The sequence below is a fragment of the Dipodomys spectabilis genome, unplaced genomic scaffold, assembly GCF_019054845.1.
Source record: "Dipodomys spectabilis isolate Male_0828 unplaced genomic scaffold, ASM1905484v1 ptg000115l, whole genome shotgun sequence".
Lineage (NCBI taxonomy): Eukaryota > Metazoa > Chordata > Mammalia > Rodentia > Heteromyidae > Dipodomys > Dipodomys spectabilis.
The window spans coordinates 2,415,835-2,435,017 of NW_024870792.1; the positions used below are offsets into that span (position 1 = coordinate 2,415,835).

Here is a 19,183-nt window from a genome sequence, read left to right on the forward strand (position 1 = left end):
AAGTTTGGGGAAAATAATGAGAATTCCTATCACTAAGATATTTGCCTGGATAGAATTTTCTCTCTAGTTAGAAGGCTCTCTTAATTACCACCTGAACAAGGCCTTGGAACTATAATGGTCTCTTGAGTTTATTCTTTCATGATTTCAATAGCCACTGCTATGCATGCTCCACTTCCTTTGAGACTGTGACAATATGGGTAACCAGTAGTTCCAGTGGATACAAGATACCAACAAGACTAGTATGATACTTACTAATTCTTGTTCTCTTTCCAGTCCAGTGCCTTGGCTTAACTGTCTAGAGTGTGAGAGGAAGTATGGGTGAGCTTCTGTGTACTCTAAATCTTTAGTTTATCAAAATTGGTATATGCATACATACATACAACACTCATGCATGTACATATGCCTATTCATATGTATTTGTGTAGTAAATATATAGCTATATAGAGTTATATATGTCATTTTAACTTTTTGTAGGAATCTGTGAGAGCTTTTGAACATCCTGGTTTCATCATGAGGCTGATTCTTGACATTGACACCATTAAGTTTGAACCTGATTTTAATGACTATATAGATATCCTCGTAAATGTTTATGATGTCATGATGAAGGCTGTCAGTTTTGTGCCACGAGTTGAGACCAAATTGTATTCCAAGTGGGTAAGTAACAAAGACATTCTGAGTACTCGGAGGTGCAAAGTGGTATTACCTCCAGTAACTTATGGAAGATAAAGATGGTTTCCCTCAGTTGTGGTAGCTAGAATGTGCCTATAAATCTATAAATAAACATAGTGGGTGGTGTACAAGTAGTTACAAATAAATTAACTGAAGTGTAATAGACGCTGTGGAGAGCTTGAATAGTATAATTTTCAGAAATACTTAATCAAAGCCCAACAAAATAAATACCAGGAGAGTGGAGCCAAAGGGAAAGAGGAAGAAGAATGAAGGGGGAAAGGGGAGAATGTAGGCAAAATTCATTCTATATACCACACAATTGGGAAATATAAGGTTGAAGTGGGGTGAAGACGATGGGGGGATGACACAGATCAAAATGTATTGTGTTCTTAAACTGCCTTGTTGAATGGCAACTCCTTTGTACAACTACTTAAATGTAATTAAAATGTTTTCAAAGGGGCTGGGAAGGTGGTTCAGTGGTAGAGTGCTTGCCTTGCATGCAAGAGGCCCTGGGTTCATATATACATATATATTTAAAATATATGTGGAGAAACAAAAGGCCTAGTAACATTGGCCTATAATACAGCTCTTGTTCTATAAAATATTCTTTTCCTATTAGCCTTATCATAAATAATGCATATTTTCCTAATCTAGTCTTCCATTGAACTCAATCGGAAGCTTTCTCAGCACAAGAATTCAAGTTTTGGTAGGGTTTGGATTAGTTGACTCTTTCCCAGAGGTCTCATACCATTGCTGTGGCATCTAATCAGTGCTGTAGACTTCTGCCATCCTTTCCCAGCTCTGCAAAACAGTCTTCTGATTCATTAACCTCCTTGGGTATCTTTTTCTGTGAATAATGAGCTCCTATCTGTACTGTCAATGCATTGGTCCTGTCTATGACTTGTCTTCAGTTTGCTACATCAAATCAGCATGTCTGAAGGTTCCTGAACTTGGAAAGTTTTCAAGTCTTGTAATTACAATCTATAGGTTTTTTTCCTTTCTACTTTTAAGATAGTTTATAATACATCATGCATTCAAAAGCATACAGAAAGTAGTGTATAAATTAGGCACCAGTTTAACACCTGTGTAACGTTAGCTTATTTTAAGAAATGGAATATTACTGATACCTGTAAGCTGTCTCTTATTTACATCTCTATTCATCTTTTACTTTCTAGTAAAAGAATTGCCATTCAGAGTTCTGGCATCATTGTTCTTAATTTTTTTTTGGTTGGTTGTGGTGCTTGAACTCAGGACCTAGGTGTTGTTCCTGAGCTCTTTTGCTCAAGACTAACATCCTATCACTTTGAGCCACAACTCTACTTCCAGTTTTCTGGTGGTTAATTGGAGGTAAGAGACTCAGGGACTTTCTTGCCCAGGCTGGCTTTGACCTGCAATCCTCAGTTCTCAGCCTCCTGAATGACTGGAATTACAGGCACGAGTCACTAACATCTGGCTGTTCTTAATTTTTTAAAGAAAGACTTGAAACATCTCTGTAGATTCCTAAATAATTTCTGCTTGGATTGTCCATATTTCTGCATAAGTAGAATTGTTTATATATAATTTGTAATTTACTGTATTTCATTTGAAATTATAATTATGAAATTCTTCATCTTAACGCTATCATTCTGTTTGTTACATTCTTAATTTTTATTTTCCAAAAATTCCACTAAGTAATTTCTTCAATAGACTTAGCCATTTTTATAGTGTTTTATACTTATTCAGATTTCATCAAACTTTTACTTCTCTTTATACATATTACATTTTTTATATTCTTTTTTTTTAGGGGGGGGTCCGGTCGTGGGGCCTGAACTCTGGGCCTGGGTGCTGTTCCTCAGCTCTTCAACTCAAGGCTAGCACTCTACCACTTGAGCCATAGTGCCACTTTTGGCTATTTTTTTCTGCTTATGTGGTGCTGAGGAATCGAACCCAGGGCCTCATGCATGCAAGGCAAGCGCTCTGCCACTGAGCCACCTTCCCAGCCCCATTTTTTTATATTCTGTATATAACAGGTTCAACCTCTGTGGTCTTTTTCCTATCTGATTAAGGCACCTGGAAGTTTGCTTCTTCAGGTGCTTTTCCTTTATTATTATGGGGTTATGTACATAAGAACTTTACGCAGGGGCATCTTTGAGGCTGTGAATTAAGCTGATTTCTCTGTGATTTTCATATTCTCTTGGGTGTTCTGGAGACCCCTACAGACCAAGGATCACTATTTTTTTTTCTTTTTTACTAAGTCATTGCTTAATGAACGTTGGAGAACACTGGTAATGTGAATTTTACCTAAATCTGAGATTAAGCTTGTAGTTACAAATTCTTTGTCATGGATTAACAGGGTACAAAGAAGACATTTTCCTTCTCCACTACCCTCCGCCCTCTGCTTATTTCAGGAGTCTGTTATGCTTGAGTATTTTCTAGGTTTATCCTCCCAAGCCCTCATTTTATTGTGCCATGCTTCAGTGTTCCCAAGTATACAGGAGGAAGTGAATCACGCCTCCCCCCCCCCCCCCCCTGCTGACTCAAGCTGAAGCTTGATCCTAGTGTTGGAGACTGGAAAGCAAAGCACAGGGCATGGGCATCAGAAAAGTTCCTAGTCTCTGCTGTCCTGTATTCAATGACCTCTGGCTTCATTGTTTTGTTCATTTTAGCCCTTCACTTTCTCCTCTTATTTTGATTCCCTAGCTACACATTGTAAGAGATAAATTTAGTATTTTTATAACATATTTATATGTTTTGAGCTAGTTGTTTGCACCTATTCCAAAATTGTCATAATTAAACATCTCTCAAGAAATTTGCAGTTTATTTTGTTCCTTGTATAATTTCAATTCATTTAGTGCATTCATTTCTATTCTAATGATACCCTGCTTTGTTTCAAGATTGGAAAATGTTAAGGCAGATTGTGAAGCAGACAAATAGAACAAGCTAGCAAGATAAGAATTACTAAGCTTCAAGTAGAGTAAAATAACAGTTATGCTGTGATTTTGTAGTTATAAAATATGATTCTAAGCTTACTGATTTCTAAGATAGAAAGGAAACTATGACAAGTTTAATTTAGGATTAATATAGTTAATTTAGATTTCTCAAGGAGATAATGACACTTTTCCTGGGATCAAATTTTTAGAGAGATATCTTTCATGTGGCATCATAGAGGAGGTAATGGTTTTAGTTTCCTATGTACCAGGATTATCTGGTAACATTAAAAAGATACAAATTCCAGGGCTCACCATGCTATGTTTGGAAACAGAGAATAATTTACAATAATTGCAATAATCTCAATGAACTTTGATAGCAGCTAATATGTGGAATTCATTGCTATTTTAATCATATTTGATAGGAACTGAAAGCAGACAAAAATATACTTTTTAAAAATGAAAGACTAACTCACAAGACTAAAACTCAAGAGGCTAGTGTACTGAGTCCCAGCTTGTAATTATCTCAGGATCTAATCTGATATGCTGTAGAACATGTTAGGTATCTCATACAAAATATTGTCTCTCTAAAGTCTTGATGGGAGCTGATTAGATTTCACATCAATTTTTTCTTTTTTAATGTTTTTTTATTGTAGAACTACTGTACAGAGAGGTTACAGTTACATGAGTAAGGTAATGAGTACATTTCCTATCGAGCATTGTTACCTCCTCCTTTGTTCTTACCCTACCATCCCTTCCCTCCCCGCCTCCTCATATCAAAATTATACTTTCTAACACACTTCTACAGTCCCAGTGTTGAATTCTTCTTAGGAAGATAGTTTTATAAACTTTAGAAATTAGAAAAATGGTTACTAAATGCAAAAAAACATTCTATTATGAATAGTGAGCATCACAAGAAAGCCAATAATTTCACACTGCCCATTGTATGATATAGATTGTATTTTTTATCTTTTTCAGGAAAGATAATACTGAGTATCTACTGAGCCTGGGCCTGGGGTGAATTGATGGAGACAGTGGAATTCACTAATGTTCTCATCACTCAGTTAAAAAAAAAAAAAAAAGAGTTTCTGAAACGTCCACTGGAGGGCAGAGCAGGCAAATGCTCCCTGATGCCTAACCAGATTCTATAAGGAATCATTTGATTAGATAAATTTAAAGCTTTATGGATAATAATTTTTGTTCATTACCACTAAAGAAACCTGTCTTAGCCTGAGATAACTTTGAATACAAAATTAAACCACCCACGACCGACAAAAAAACAAAACAAAACAAAATTAAACCAAACAAAAAAGATTATTCTCCAGAGTGGATTCAGAATTCTGATAAAACAGGCTCATTTTCTGGGGCACCCTTGGCCTAATAAAGAATTACATATTACAGGATATGGCTTGAAGGGGAAGAGAGAGATGTGATTCCTAACTAAGTGTACTTGGCATTTTGTCCACAAATGAAAGCTCAAATAGAGAGGAAACTGGAAAACCAGAAATAAAACAAATTTGTTACATGTTTAATGGGGGAAAAAAGAAACCTGTCTTTGGGAAGACAGATATAGCATAGATATTTTTAAGATTAACTTAGCTCAGATAATAAACCATGTCCACACATCTATATGACTTCTTATTCAAAAAGGGGAAAAGGCAAACTATGAAGATTTGTTTGCTTATTTAAACTTGTTGTCTGGTTCACACTTGCTCACTGTTATTCTAATTATGATAACAAAATACAAGTTCTACAGTCTATTTCCATTGCTATTAACAGAATCAAAGATCAGAGGTCAGTGAATGAGTAAATGGTTGATTGGTCATTGTCTTTTCCCTTCTAGGTGGAAGTTCTGTTACTGAAGAGCATGTTGATATTATTAAGCTCGCAAATTTTATTTTCATAATGCTCAATACAAGTAGTACCATAGAAAGCTAGCATATATGGTTATAGAGTAAAATATAGGTTTGCCTTCCTATATTCAAAATCTTATTTGTATATATTTCAAATGACTGATCTTTCAAAACAACAAATTACAACTATGTGAACCTCTAAGGAAATAAAAAAAATACATGAAACATAAGAGTTTAAAACACTACCGTGATTAGATCAAATAAATTTCTATAGATTCTGGGTGCCAGTGGCTCACACCTGTAATCCTACTCTGGAGGCTGAAATCTGAGGATCTTGTATTGAAACCAGCCTTGGCAAGAAGGTCTGTGAGACTCCTATTTCCAATTAGTCACCAAAAAGCCAGGGTAGAGCTGTGGCTCAAGAGGTAGAACTGTAGCCTCGAGTAAAAGAAGCTCAAGGACAGTGAGTGTCTGGGCTGCCGTTAAGGCCCCATGACTGGTGCAAAAAATGAATAAATAAGTAAGTAAATAAATAGATAAAATTTAAAACATAAAAAGAAGTCATTGTGAATAAAAAAGAAAGACAATATCATCATAAGATTGGGACTTTTACCAAGGCAAATAATATGGCTATTAACTGAAGGTTTTCAAGATGGCTTCTTATTTCTCCTCTTTATTTAGGAAAGTAGATCCAAGCCAACAACCTTGAAGCCCATAATTCTGGATGACATTGTAAAGGCACACAAAGAAAAGATTCGTGAGGTGGTCATGAAAGAGAGCGTGGCGCCTATGGAACACCTTAAACTCTATGACAAGTATGACTTCTTAATCACTAAACAAGCTGAGAAGGATGTTGATGCGTTCCTGGCAGAAGATCATAGTTACGAAACTATAATAGAGGAAATTCGCAAATACCAACGGTTATCAGAGGAAATACGATACACGTCCAGAAAGGTGAATGACTCATTTTGTACAACTCTGGTCTTTACCTAATGATCTTTTCCCAGCGTTACTAACATGCAGTTAGTGAGCACACTGTGAAAGAATTGTGAAAGAATAAGAAAGCTTATGATATATGCCACGTGCTGTAGTCAGCCCTAAGTACTAGGAGCAGACTGTTTTCATGTAGCTGAGATTCTAGTACCATAAAACTTTATAATACTATCCCCTCGCCCTCAATTCTAAAAATTTATGTTTCTTCTTTCTTTCTTTCCTTCCTTCCTTCTTTCCTGCTTATTTGCTTTATAAATTCTTTGAAAAAATGTGCTAATTACACAAACATATGCTTGCTTCTTTTTAGTAGGATACAAGTAATTATTTTCTTGTATCTAATTTTTGTGTGTATGTTGGTATGGGAGCTTGAAAATGGATCCTAGGTGCTGTCCCTTAGCTTTTTCATTCAAGATTAGTGCTCTACCACTTGAGCCACAGTTCTACATTTTTGTGGTTAATTGGAGATAAGAGTCTCATGGACTTACTTGTCCTGGCTGCCTTTGGAAGATACTCAGATCTCAGCCTCCTAAGTAATTAGGATTATCAGCATGAGCTGTAGCACCTGACCCTACTACTGCCCTGAAATAGAAATGGCTTCCAAGATAATAAACTTCAAGGATATTTATTCAGAAAATAGTTGTAAGATACAAATTGGTACTCAGAAAACCATCCTTGCATGAGCTTAAAAAACAAACCCAACTCAACCTTGTTGGATGGTACAAAAAATTAAGGTGAGAATATAAAAAGTGTAAGATTCTTTTACATGTTCCTATTTCTTTCTATGATTATTGTACTTCTGATATGCTTCAGACTGTTCGTTTAGGCATGTTTGAAATGCACTGTGAGGAGTTAATCCGAGCTCTGGTGAAGCGAGCAGATATTATTTGTGGGAAACTTATTGCTAAAATGTTCCGGAACCATCAGGATGTAAATACAAGGTAACTTGGCAATGATCTTGAGTGTGCTTTTATTGGGAGAAAGGAGAATCCTCAAGTATGATCAGCTGCAATAATGGCGGAGGGCAGTGCTGTAAGTGACCCAAAGGAGAAAAATCCTGGCATGTTTATTTGTGCCAGGTTGTTAGTGACACTTTGTGATGTGGCTATTCATTCTATCTCTCTTTTACCATAAATGTGTGTTCATAATTGTCTAAATCAAGGACTGAATGTGTTTGCATTTTGTTGGCACAAGTCAGGCAGATATGATCTAACTTTAGAGAGTGGGTGTGTATGTGTATGAGTGTGGGTGTGTGAGAGAGAGAGAGAGAGAAAGAGAGAGTGGGTGGGAGAGAGAGAGAGAAAGAGAGAGAGAGAGAGAGAGAGAAAGCATTGGGGCTTAAACTTAGGGTCTGGGTGCCATCCCTTAGCTTTTTCACTTAAGGCTAGCACTCTACTGCTTGAGTTATAACTCCAACGTCTAGTTTTTTGGTGCTTCATTGGAGAAAAGACTGACGGATTTTCCTGCTGGGGTGGCTTTTAATCTCTTAATTTGTATCTCAGCCCCCTGAGTAAGGAGGATTACAGGTCTGAGCTACAGGTGCCCAGCTATCTTTAGACTTTGATATTTGTGTGGCCAATATACAAAGTGAAGTGTCTAAGTGTCACATAGTAGCTGTCATAGGCCATAAGGAATTCTTAAATTTGGAACTTTGTTTTGTATTATTGTTGCTCTCCAAGGCTCTCAAGTTGTTCGCTGACCTGGAAACTCAGTTGTCAACTAGCCTGGGGATTGGTGGGAAAGCTGACCCATGTCTGTACATTCATTGACTACTACTAATGTGTACATCTGTGTTTAAGACAGGAAGCTTAATTAGTGTACCTAGTTTTCCACCAACTGCTGCTGGTTGCTGTAGGAAACTTCTTCTCTGGTATCAGTCACAAGCGGGAAAAACACAGAAGTTTGTTTGTTTATGAGACTGTTCTGCTATATGGCCCAGGCTGCCCTGTCACTTGGAATTCTCCCGATTCAAACTCCCGAATGCTGGAATTAAAGATGTGTAATGCCATACCCACCTCTTAGAGTTTTAAAAATAACTATCAGAGAAAAAAAGAAAAAGACAGTTAAGATATTTACCTGAAGATGTGTAGAAATCCAAAGGAAACTCACTTAACCTGTATTGGGTTGGGTCAGGCTCTAAAATAGGAATGAAACTGCTGAAGAAGGTAGGAAAGGAAACCCAAAACAATACATGATAATCCGCCTTGTACTGGGCCTTGAAAGTTGGACAGAAAAAGAGACATGCTCATTTTCTTCCAGTGTGGGGTCAGAGGAGAGAGGGAACTGGGGAAGGCTGCTAAGAGGAAATGAATGTGCCAGAGAGCCCCATGGGTGGGATTCCAGGTGGAGAAGAGAATGTGCCAGGCAGCAGCAGCAGTGTGTTCCAAGAAGGTACCGTAGCAGTGCTGCTTTTCCAGGCTCTGAAAAGAAGAGCGGGGAGCAGGAAGGGCTTGGGGGCGCGGGGGGGGGGGGGGGTGGGGGGGGGCAGTGGAGGAGGCACCACAGTTAGATTGAATATAAAATAGAGCCGTATTTTCAGCTTAAACCATGTTTTCCTCTAAAAGTACCGGAACAGTGGAGATGTCTTTTACCTGCAGCTTTCCAGGTTGGGTGAAATGTTTCGTTTAGTTTCACAGCTCACGCAGCTGCCCTTTCTCCTCCTGGACTGTTATAGATATGGATGAACTCAGCTCACTGTCCATGCAGCCCCTCACAGCCGGCCTCCACGTTCTCAGCGTCCCTGCGCTACCTCCTGCGGCTCTGGCCCCAGTGCCATCCCTCAGCCCTTCTGTGTTCCCCGTGTTAACCTCACCTCTTCAATTTGGCACACAGGCCCAAAACGCTCTTCCATCTTCCAAGCCCGACTTCAATCCCCAGTCTTTCCCCCTTCACCTTACTTTATGAAGAACTTGCTTAGACTTGCATAGCTCTTATTCCTTTTCCCCCTTCTTTCCTACCCCAGAGTATGTTCATTACATATATGTGCACAGTCCAAAGTAAAAAGAAGCTTCTAAGCACAGAGGTCTGTTTCAGCCATTCCCTCTATGCAGGGCTGATCGCTTCCTTCCTTTGTACCATCTTAAACTAGATCTCTGGAATAGTCCTTAAAACTATGGACTATGGAAATGGCCATTGACGGTCCTTTTTGCCACCTTGCATTCTGAGAGCCTTTACCTCATTTCTATATTTCTGTAATTAAACATTGTACTTGGGATGTAAGTGATGATTGTTAATTTATATTGAATGAATAAGTGAATGAACACAAATATGCATTTAGTTCATTAGCTGCTCTATAGGTAAGTTATCATCTAACTTTACTCTTCAGGCCATGGAGCATTTAATTAGTAAACAGGGAGCTATTTTAGAGTGAAATTGAATCATGAATTTATTTGTAAGATTGCTTTTGTCTGGTGTTTCAGATTATGTGAAGAATTTGAGAGTATAGCAGAAAAAGCTCTTAGCACTCCACCAAACACAGCAGAACTAATGGAAATGAAGGTATTGCTTATAAACTATTTGTAGTGTGGATGTCTGTTCAGTATTGACACATAATTCAGAAAACAAATCACAGTAGAGGCTCAGATGAAAAGCATTAACACAATGCTTCATTCGTGGGTGTTCAGTTTGGTGACGTAGGCTGCACTGGCCTGGCTGGTCCCCCATTCTCAGTAGGGTCACTCTTTTGGGTCAATTAATTGTGGTATCCCCTCAATTGGCTCAACTAGCTCTCCAGTGGGTTGAGCACTATAAACACCCCGCCCCCCACGAAGTGCAGCTTTGTGCTACTTGTCTCGCAAACTCCAGCAGGAACACCAGGGTATTTTCTCTTGGCATGCAGAGACACATACCCAAGCCTTGTGTAAGTGCTTTTCTAGTTCTTTGGTCACATTAGCTGGCATCTCATTGACCAAAGCAACCCAGAGTGAGAGGACACCACAAGGAATGGATCCTGGAGCAACACATGCAATAATCTACCAGGAAAGCTTTGAGACCAGCGCTAATAATTATCATAGTCATCATTCTCATAGATATAGGCCAGGCCTGTGCAGGGCAAATTGACAAGTATGGTTTGTTCCCATTTTGGACACTTCACTTGTTTTTCATTGTCCGGTGTTTGAAGTGTCCATCTAGTGACTTATAAAATAATACAAAACAACAATTTTATCGCCATTTCATGTTCATTCTTTTTACACTAGTAGTTTACAGGATTCTCTTTAAAAATATTTTAATATTCCCTAGTCCCTTTGATTTTTTAATTTCAAAATACTTAAACATGTAAATCATCTAACACATAAGATCATTCAAAACTTTTTGTAGTCAGGAAATTATAAAAGGAGCTGACATTATGTATGCATATTCTTCAAATTATTAACTTAAGATTTATTATAATCAGTAGAACCAAGTTTTATACATACTACCTAAATGAATTTTGTTTTCTTAAATTATGTGTACTTGGACTGGAGTCATTAGAGTATGTTACTGTGTGTGTGTGTGTAAAATATACAGAGAGGTTCATATTATATTGTTTGGGGACATTGTAATATTTCACATTAAGTGTTGAAGGATGTCAAGTGATCTTTTAATTATGGATGATTCTAAATGTAGTTTGAGAGTTATAGAAATATGACTTCCTTTTCATTAAAAAAAATCAGTTAGGAAAATTATTAGGTATTAAATGTCATTTGTTTACCTTCTTGGTCAACAACGGAATTATTTAGGAATTTGGGGTTACTTAGTGTGTATTTATATTATGTATAACCATCTTTACTAGAGTTAGCACTTTGAATTTATTGGTCACTATTTTAAATATCCCTTATCTTAAAAAAATTATTCCCATGGACAAAAAAGCTGGTAAATTTAATGAACACACAAATTGCTCATGTGTTATAAGTAAGGTGAAATAAAAGTCCAATTATCTAACTCCACTAAAAGCTGATTAAGTAGCTTAAATGTGTATTTTTAAAATTAGGCATTTAAATACTTGTGAAAACCACTATAGTTTGCATCCTATTTGTTTAGCTTTATAACATTAAAAACATTCCTTTTTTTGGTATAATAATTCTTTACATTTTACTTTGAATGTTTTTCTTCTCAAAGATATTTTTATGTATGTAAAAATAATGGAGAAAGGAAGAAAGAGTGAATGAGAGAGAGAGAGAGATAAATGTAAAGAGTGCAATGGAGATCATAAATTAAAAAGAGATTAATTTTCTTTCTTTTTTCCAGTGGTACTTGAGTTTCAACTCAGGACATTGTGCTTGCTTGGCTGACACTCTAAAACTTGAGCTACATCCTTAGCCCTGCTTTTCCTTTTCTTTTCTTTTGTCGATTGTGGGGCTTGAACTTTGTGCTTGGGCGCTGTCCCCATGCTCTTCAGCTCAAGGCGAGCACTCTACCGCTTGAGCTACAGTGCCACTTCCGGTTTTCTAGTGGTTTATTGGAGATAAGAGTCTCACAGACTTTCCTCCCGGGGCTGGCTTTGAACCGAGATCCTCAGATCTCAGCCTCCTGAGTAGCTAGGATTACAGGCATGAGCCACCGGCTCAGCCCTGCTTTTTGCTGGTTATTTTGGGGTTTGGTAGTTTTTCTGACTAGGTGGTCTTAAACCACACTCCTCCAGATTTCATCCTCCAGACTAGCTAAGATTACAGATGCAAACCACCAGTGCCCAACTAATCACCTAAACAGTTTTTATTTGAAATAAAGGATCATTTTCTTTGCAGTCAAGAAGTTAGTTTATAGGACAGAGAAGGCAAACAGTGGGAGGGTTACAAGCAATGGCCAATTTTGTCATGTTTTGCTTGGTGAGAGGTTTCTTTTGGGAATTTGTATCATTAAAACACATACATTTAGTCAGGTTCTGGTGGCTCATGTCTATAATCTTAGCTACTTGAGAGGCTGAGAATGGGAGAATAAGTGGCTTCATTATTCTGTCTTCTAGGCAAAAAAACCTTTGAACCCTCAATCTCAATAGAAGAATCTGGGTATGGTGGCATGTGCTTGTCCTCTGGCTATGACTGAATACATAAAAATAGGCAAATTATTGTCCAGACACATGTAGGCAAAATGTGAAATCCTGTCTCAATAAGTCCAAGAATGAGCTGGAGGCATGGGTTAATGGTAGAGCACCTGTCTAGCAAGTGTGAGACCTTGAGTTCTAACTCTACTACAAAAATAATCATAAATAAGTAATAATAACAACAAGTAAATATGTGCATATATATTAATTAATATGTATGAAATAGGTTTGAGAGAACTACATGGGTCCAAGTAAACAAAACATGTGCACATACATAGAAACACCTGAATTGACACCCACTTATGCATATGAACACAGGGAGATTTGTTTCACAGAACGGTCTGAATCTGCTGAAAATTACTTTCTTCACAGTATACCTTCCCTCTATTTCTCCTACTAGAAAATCAGGGCTCTTGCTTTTTTTTCCAAAATCAATAACCAATTCCTCTAACCAATTATTTCTAATGAAATTTATGAACCATTTTTCATTTCATTCCTGACATGAAATGTAGTTTTCAACACTAAATTTCCATGTGTACTCCAATCTATTTTTTGAGCTTTCTCTGTGCTGTTTTGTCCTCTATTCCTAGGACAGAATAGAAACTTGTTAAATTCTAGCATCTGTATAGTACTCTATGGTTCTGACAGGGAGGGGCCCTATCATTTTCTTTTTTTTCACAATCATCTGTGTTATTCTTGGGTATTTACTATTTCACAAAATGTTAAATTGTGCCAAATTAACTTTAAAAATGCCACTGAAATGTTTATTGAAATTGCTTTTACTGTTATACATTGCTTGGGAGAGTGTTTATGCTTTTGCAAATGTGTTACAACACATATTTCTCTATGTACTCAGGATTTGAAAGTTGTCTCCCAAAAGATTTTTATAGTTTTCTTTATGTAGCTTTCAACTATTTCTTACTGAGTTGTCCCACAGTTAATTCAGAGTTGTCAAATCTGTTAAGAATGTAGCATGTTTTCCAAATCTATTATTGATGTATAGCAAAACTATTGGTTGTGTATATTTCTTTCATAACTGTCCATTCTAGATTCTTATTTTCTATAATCTCTATCACTTTATCAGCTGGTTTCTGTGTAAGCAAGAAACTTTTTATTTTTGTCATGCTTTTAAGGTTTATAATCTTTCTTCTTGCAGATATACTGTGCTATTGACTAGGTCCTATGATCCAGTGATGTCTGACCTGAGTATAAAACCTCCAGTCTCCTGACTTGCCCTGCTGCCTTCCTGCTAGCAGCTTAGACACTGGCTCTGCCCCCCCCACTACTCCTTCAGGCTCCCTCCTGCCACTGGACCCCTTTCCCATCTCTCATGTTCCCTCTCCTGTACCTCTGTCAATCTTCCTCATCTCCTTTCCTCCTGCTCCTGCTCTCTGGCTGTTGTTCACTGAGTAGCTCTCTCCTCTATTCTATTCTATTCTCTAAGCAGGATTCCTTCCCAAGCAGCACATGTTTGTGTTGCCAGTCTGTAGTTGTGTTGGTGATAACTTGACTGTCTTCCTAACCACAGGTTGCAAATTGTATATGGGTAAAACTCTCATCTTCTCTGTCACTCAGCATTATCAGCACCTGGCATAGTGTCCATCACTAGCTGATGCCCCAAAATGTTTTGAAAGAAGAAGTAAAATCATGTAGATTTGTATCTTTTCTCATCTTCCGGGAGTCTAATGCATTCCTCTCTGGTTTTCCATTGCTTTTTACATGTTGTTAGACATCTTCTCATTTTTTCTTCTACCATTTTAGTAAGGTACTTGGGAGGGATGAGAAATAAACTGCTGTCATTCCTTATGTGAACCAGATGCATTTATTTCTGATAACTGCAGATTTATGCAGTGTTTTTCCCTGGGCTATATTTTGACAGGAGCTGTTCATTATAGTGCTACCCATAATTTTTGTTTGTTTTCTCTTAGGCTTACATTCAGAAAGTGGAGGCAACTGACATGATTGAACTGGGACAGAGATTAGTGGATTCTAAAAACTGCCTCTCCTTCCTCATTGAGTGTGTCAACTTTTCTCCTGCAGACATTAGGCTAAATAACAGTGTTTTCCAGTGGTATGCAAGAATGGGAGAGATTTTTGAAGAACACAGAAAAATCATTAAGGAAAAAACAGAACAATACCAAGAAGGTCTTAAGGTTGGCATCACAAATGTTTTAAATTATACTTGTTTTCTAGAAATGTTTTTAAACTTTATACATTGTATTGCCTACTCCTATATTTTGCAGCTTATCTATTATAGTTTTCTCACACTGTAATCTTAGTAGAAGGCAGTACACATTAGACCTTTTATAGTACTTGCTAGATGATTAAGTAGTGATTGAGTGGTGTATTGATCAATGTGAGGTCATTTCTTGATTGCTCAAGGTAAGAGGGAGAAACCTTTGGAAAATATTACCCATAAGTGACCATTAATAAAAATATTATGTACAGTGCTATTTTCAGTATTTGTTTTATTGCCTGGACATCAGCACTCCCTTCGTGAAAGCTTCCTACATGCCCCATAATCACTCAAATGGTCCTAAAAGGGGGCCAAGTGCGAATGTTTTTATAACCATATTAACCATTTTATAACCACATAAAATGGCTTGGAACTTGCCTCTCTCTATCCATCCAGCCTCACTCCAACCTCTCCTCTCTTGAGTAACTTCCAGTGCCCGGTTTCTCTATGTCCCTCATCTCTTGCACGTTCTCTCTGTACACCGAGCACCTGCTGCCTGCCTTCAACAGGCAATCACAATTCATTTTCTGAAAAGCCTTCTCAAACCTCAGGAAAGTTTCTCTTTCGTTCTTACTATACTTTGAGCCACAGCCCCACTTGTTGTTTTTGAGGGGTTTATTGGAGATAAGAGTCTTACGAGGACTTTCCTGCTGGGCTGGTTTCAAACCTCGATCCTCAGATCTCAGCCTCCTGAGTAGCTAGGATTACAGGCATGAGCCACCAGTGGCTGGCTTGTTCTTATTATACTTTTAACACATCCCTACAGAATGATTGGCCTGATCATTAAGTTATTATTTTTACATCTACTTCCCATTCAGTGGTCAGTTTCTTGAGAACAAAGCTATTTTCCTTTTTCTTTTCCTTTATGTATATCTCACTGGCTAACACAGTGATTAATCCTCAGTGGCCATTTGGCCCTACTCTAACAGAATATTTGAGACTGGAAAACCAGTGAAGAACAGACCTTTATTTCTTACAGCTGTGGATGGTGAGAAATCCAACATTAGGAGCTCACATTTGATGCAGGTCTTCTATATAATCCCATGACAGAGGGTGGAAAGACAAGGGATCATGAATACACATATGTAAGAAAGAAAACAAGAATGAAAATTACAGGAAAGGGAGAAGAGAGAGGGGATGGGAATGGGGTTGAACCCCTCTACCTCTTAGACATGCACTCTGGAGATACTCTACTGTGAGGGCGTAATTAGCTACTCATGAGGATAGAGTTCATGACCTCTTCACTTTTGCACCTGTCCCTCCTCTCCGCAGTTTTCTGTAGGAGTTAAGTCTCCGGCATTTGAACTTTGGAGAGTACATTCGACCTATAGCCCACAGGAATACCACGAGCACTCCATATATATTGTTTGGATAAATGACTTCATAGTTTCAATCTCATTTTACAGATGAAGAAACTAAAGTTCTCAAACATTTAGATGCTAGTCAGTTGTGATTGCCTTTGATCATAGGCTTACTTCTCTTTCTGCCACACTTTAAAAAATTAATTCTTTGGACATGTTATTTGAAGGATAATTCATAGACTTAAAAAAAGTCTTTGTTTTAAGGGTGAGCCAATGCAACAGTGATACTCACTAGACACTATGTTGAAAATGAACTTGACAACTTGTGGGGAAGAGGAAGCTGGGAGGGGCGAATGGGAGAAAATGAGGGAGTGGGTAACACTGTTCAAAAAGAAATGTACTCATTACCTTACTCAGCTCACCCTTTGGCATATCACTTTACATCAAAAAAATTTTTAAAGTGAAAAAAAAATCTTTAAATTATGGTCCATCTTTTATTTATTTATTTTTTCTGTGTATGTGGTACTGAGGAATGGAACCCAGGGCTTCGTGCATACTAGGCAAGCACTCTACCACTAAGCCACATTCCCCCCCTGGTCTATTTTTTCTTAGGCCACTTCAAAATGTTTAAACCATGTAGAAAACATAAGTAGTAAATAGTAGACGCTTAAGTCACAATAAAATAGGCTCTTAGAAAATTATTAGACATTCCAGCCAGGCGCTCGTGGCTCATGCTTGTAATCCTAGCTACTCAGGAGAGATCTAAGGATCACAGTTCAAAGCCAACCTGGGCAGGAAAGTCAGTGAGACTTTATTAACTTCAGTTAATCTCCGATTAACCGCCAGAAAACTGGAAATGGTGCTGTGGCTCAAGAGGTAGAGCACTCGCCTTGAGCTGAAGAGCATGGGGACAGTGCCAAAGCCCAGAGTTCAAGTCCCATGACTGCCAAAAAACAAAAGAAAAAAGAAAAAAGAAAGAAAAGAAAAAGAAAATTATTAGACATTCCAGAATTGTTTGTACTTTATTTTTCAAAGTACCCTATTCAAGGAAAGTAGGCATGACATTGGTGAATTTTTCCTTCTTTAATGGGCTAGAACAATAAATTTGCCAGGAAATTAGATGAAAGAGAACAGAAATCAACCCACATAATCTAAAAATGTAGAAAGCCTTCTGTTTTTTAATAACCCTGAATTGACTTTTGAAACTTTCATTAAAAGCTATTTTTTAGAGCCATTTAGTTTTGGATGGCTTATCTTTTATATTGGAATATTTTTAAAATTTGATGTTATAAATCTGAATTTATTTACACATTTCTTGTGATGAGAGCTCATGGATCAACAAAATAACCCTTGGGGATCTTGTTTTAGTGTTGGTAATTGAAGTGCTGAATATTACAACACAATAGAAAAGTTTTATTTTTTTCCAATTGCTATGAAGATAGCAGCTATTACTGAAATCTTTAAAAACAGTTTTAGCCACATACTGATTATTATGAGATTTTCCCCCAAATGCTGTTATTTGTTAGCATAAAAATTTTAGCATGTGACATATATCATTATTTAACACATTTTATTTCAATGTATGATAGCTTTTTACATGGGTATTACAGGGTAACCTTTAAATATGGGAATTAGAGAAATTTTAATGTGTTGATTCTATGTTTAATTTTTTCATAGTTTAGGTCCCAGACATCTTGTAGATCATCTTTCTTTATATTTTGCCTGTGACAAAGCATAATTTAAATTGGTAATTCTGAAAATCCTTATAAGTAAAGGTTCTTGATGCCTAGGGGACTCTGTTTTTAAAAATAATAACAAACATATTGTTGTCATTAGTTGCGGTGTGATAGGTTTGTGGAAGAGCTGGAGAGTTATGCAAAGCAGGCAGAAGAATTTTATACATTTGCTGATATCCAGGATGTGCCGCGGTATCTGAAAAAAGCCCAGACCCTGAATGGCAAGTTGGATGTAGCAGCAGACAAGGTATAGCTGGAAAACTTCAAAAAATGAACTGGTTGAAATGAAAAAGTAATGAATTTATGTTGGGTACCCACCTTTGAGAAACAGCCCACATAAAACTGTTTATATTCAAATAGAGAATAATGGCAGCCCAAATAGATTTCACAGGATGCTCCGCAAAAGAGAAAACATTGCTGCTTTCTGTTAGGAGTGATGCCTTCGTCCTTCATTTTAAAGACAGAATTGTGTCTTCAAATTCACTTTTCATCATTTAACTATTGGCATTGTAAATTTTCCCATGAGAGTAGAAACCCATTTTTGAACAGAAGCAAGCAAATAAAAATACCTAGCCACCATTTTAGCTATCAACCTACATAAAAGTCAGCTTAGACTTTAAGGTTGAGTCTTAAATTGGTTTATTTTCTCTCTCTAAGCCCATGTTCCCTCAGTCCTCTTCCAGAAATCAGCTCTCTCATTAGGAATGCCTGAAAGAGGGAAAGCTATATATACCTTTTGCCATGTATATTATTTGAAATTTTTAATTTTATTTTTTAAAAACCCAAATATCAATTATAAAAGTTACTTAAAATTTCAGTGGCCCTCATTTAACAAAGATTTAGAGTTTATTTCTATTAAATATTTGTGATTATTATAAGCTACTCAGATCCTGGACAGATATTCAAACATTTCAATACAAAAAAAAATTGTAACGTGCTATCACATAGAGGATCATATATCTAACTCCCTCCTGGCAATTCTGTAGATTTGTCAGCTGAACACAGCTCCCTGCATATTTCACAAATGAACTAAGAGGAAATGAAAGCTTTCTTTGTCTGCTTGTCTCACTCATCTTTATGACAAAAGCCTGTTTGCCTCACCTGCCACTACTCCACCATCGCCTCCTGCCTTTGAGTGACCATATATAAATGCATTTGCTCATTTTCTGGTAAACAGTTGCTAGTCTGAGACATCTCTTTTATTACCTTGAATTATTGTTATAAATTGGTATTTAAATTTTCACCTATATGTAAGTCTTGTCCCCTAAACTGGGTTACTAATTCTTAGGAACTGGCTTTACAATCCATTTTTTTCTATTTTCCAAAAACAATGCTGCCATATTTGAAGTACTTAAATACTTTACATGAATGAAGGCACCATCATAATATATCTCATGGGCTAAAATTCCTTCACATGTACATGTTTATTGACTATTTTAAGCAATATATCCAAACATCATTTTCTGGACATTG

The 19,183-nt window shown here is 37.2% G+C and overlaps 1 protein-coding gene across 1 annotated transcript in view; it reads left to right on the forward strand.

Moving 5' to 3' along the window:
• The window catches only part of Dnah7 (dynein axonemal heavy chain 7), a 210,385-nt gene that overhangs the window by 30,518 nt on the left and 160,684 nt on the right, over positions 1–19,183 (forward strand). Inside the window, exons 12-17 of the mRNA XM_042688311.1 lie at positions 475–654; positions 6,110–6,382; positions 7,232–7,359; positions 9,838–9,916; positions 14,366–14,590; positions 17,811–17,957. Of these exons, the coding sequence (XP_042544245.1) occupies positions 475–654; positions 6,110–6,382; positions 7,232–7,359; positions 9,838–9,916; positions 14,366–14,590; positions 17,811–17,957 (1,032 nt within the window). The remainder of the gene's footprint in view (positions 1–474; positions 655–6,109; positions 6,383–7,231; positions 7,360–9,837; positions 9,917–14,365; positions 14,591–17,810; positions 17,958–19,183) is intronic.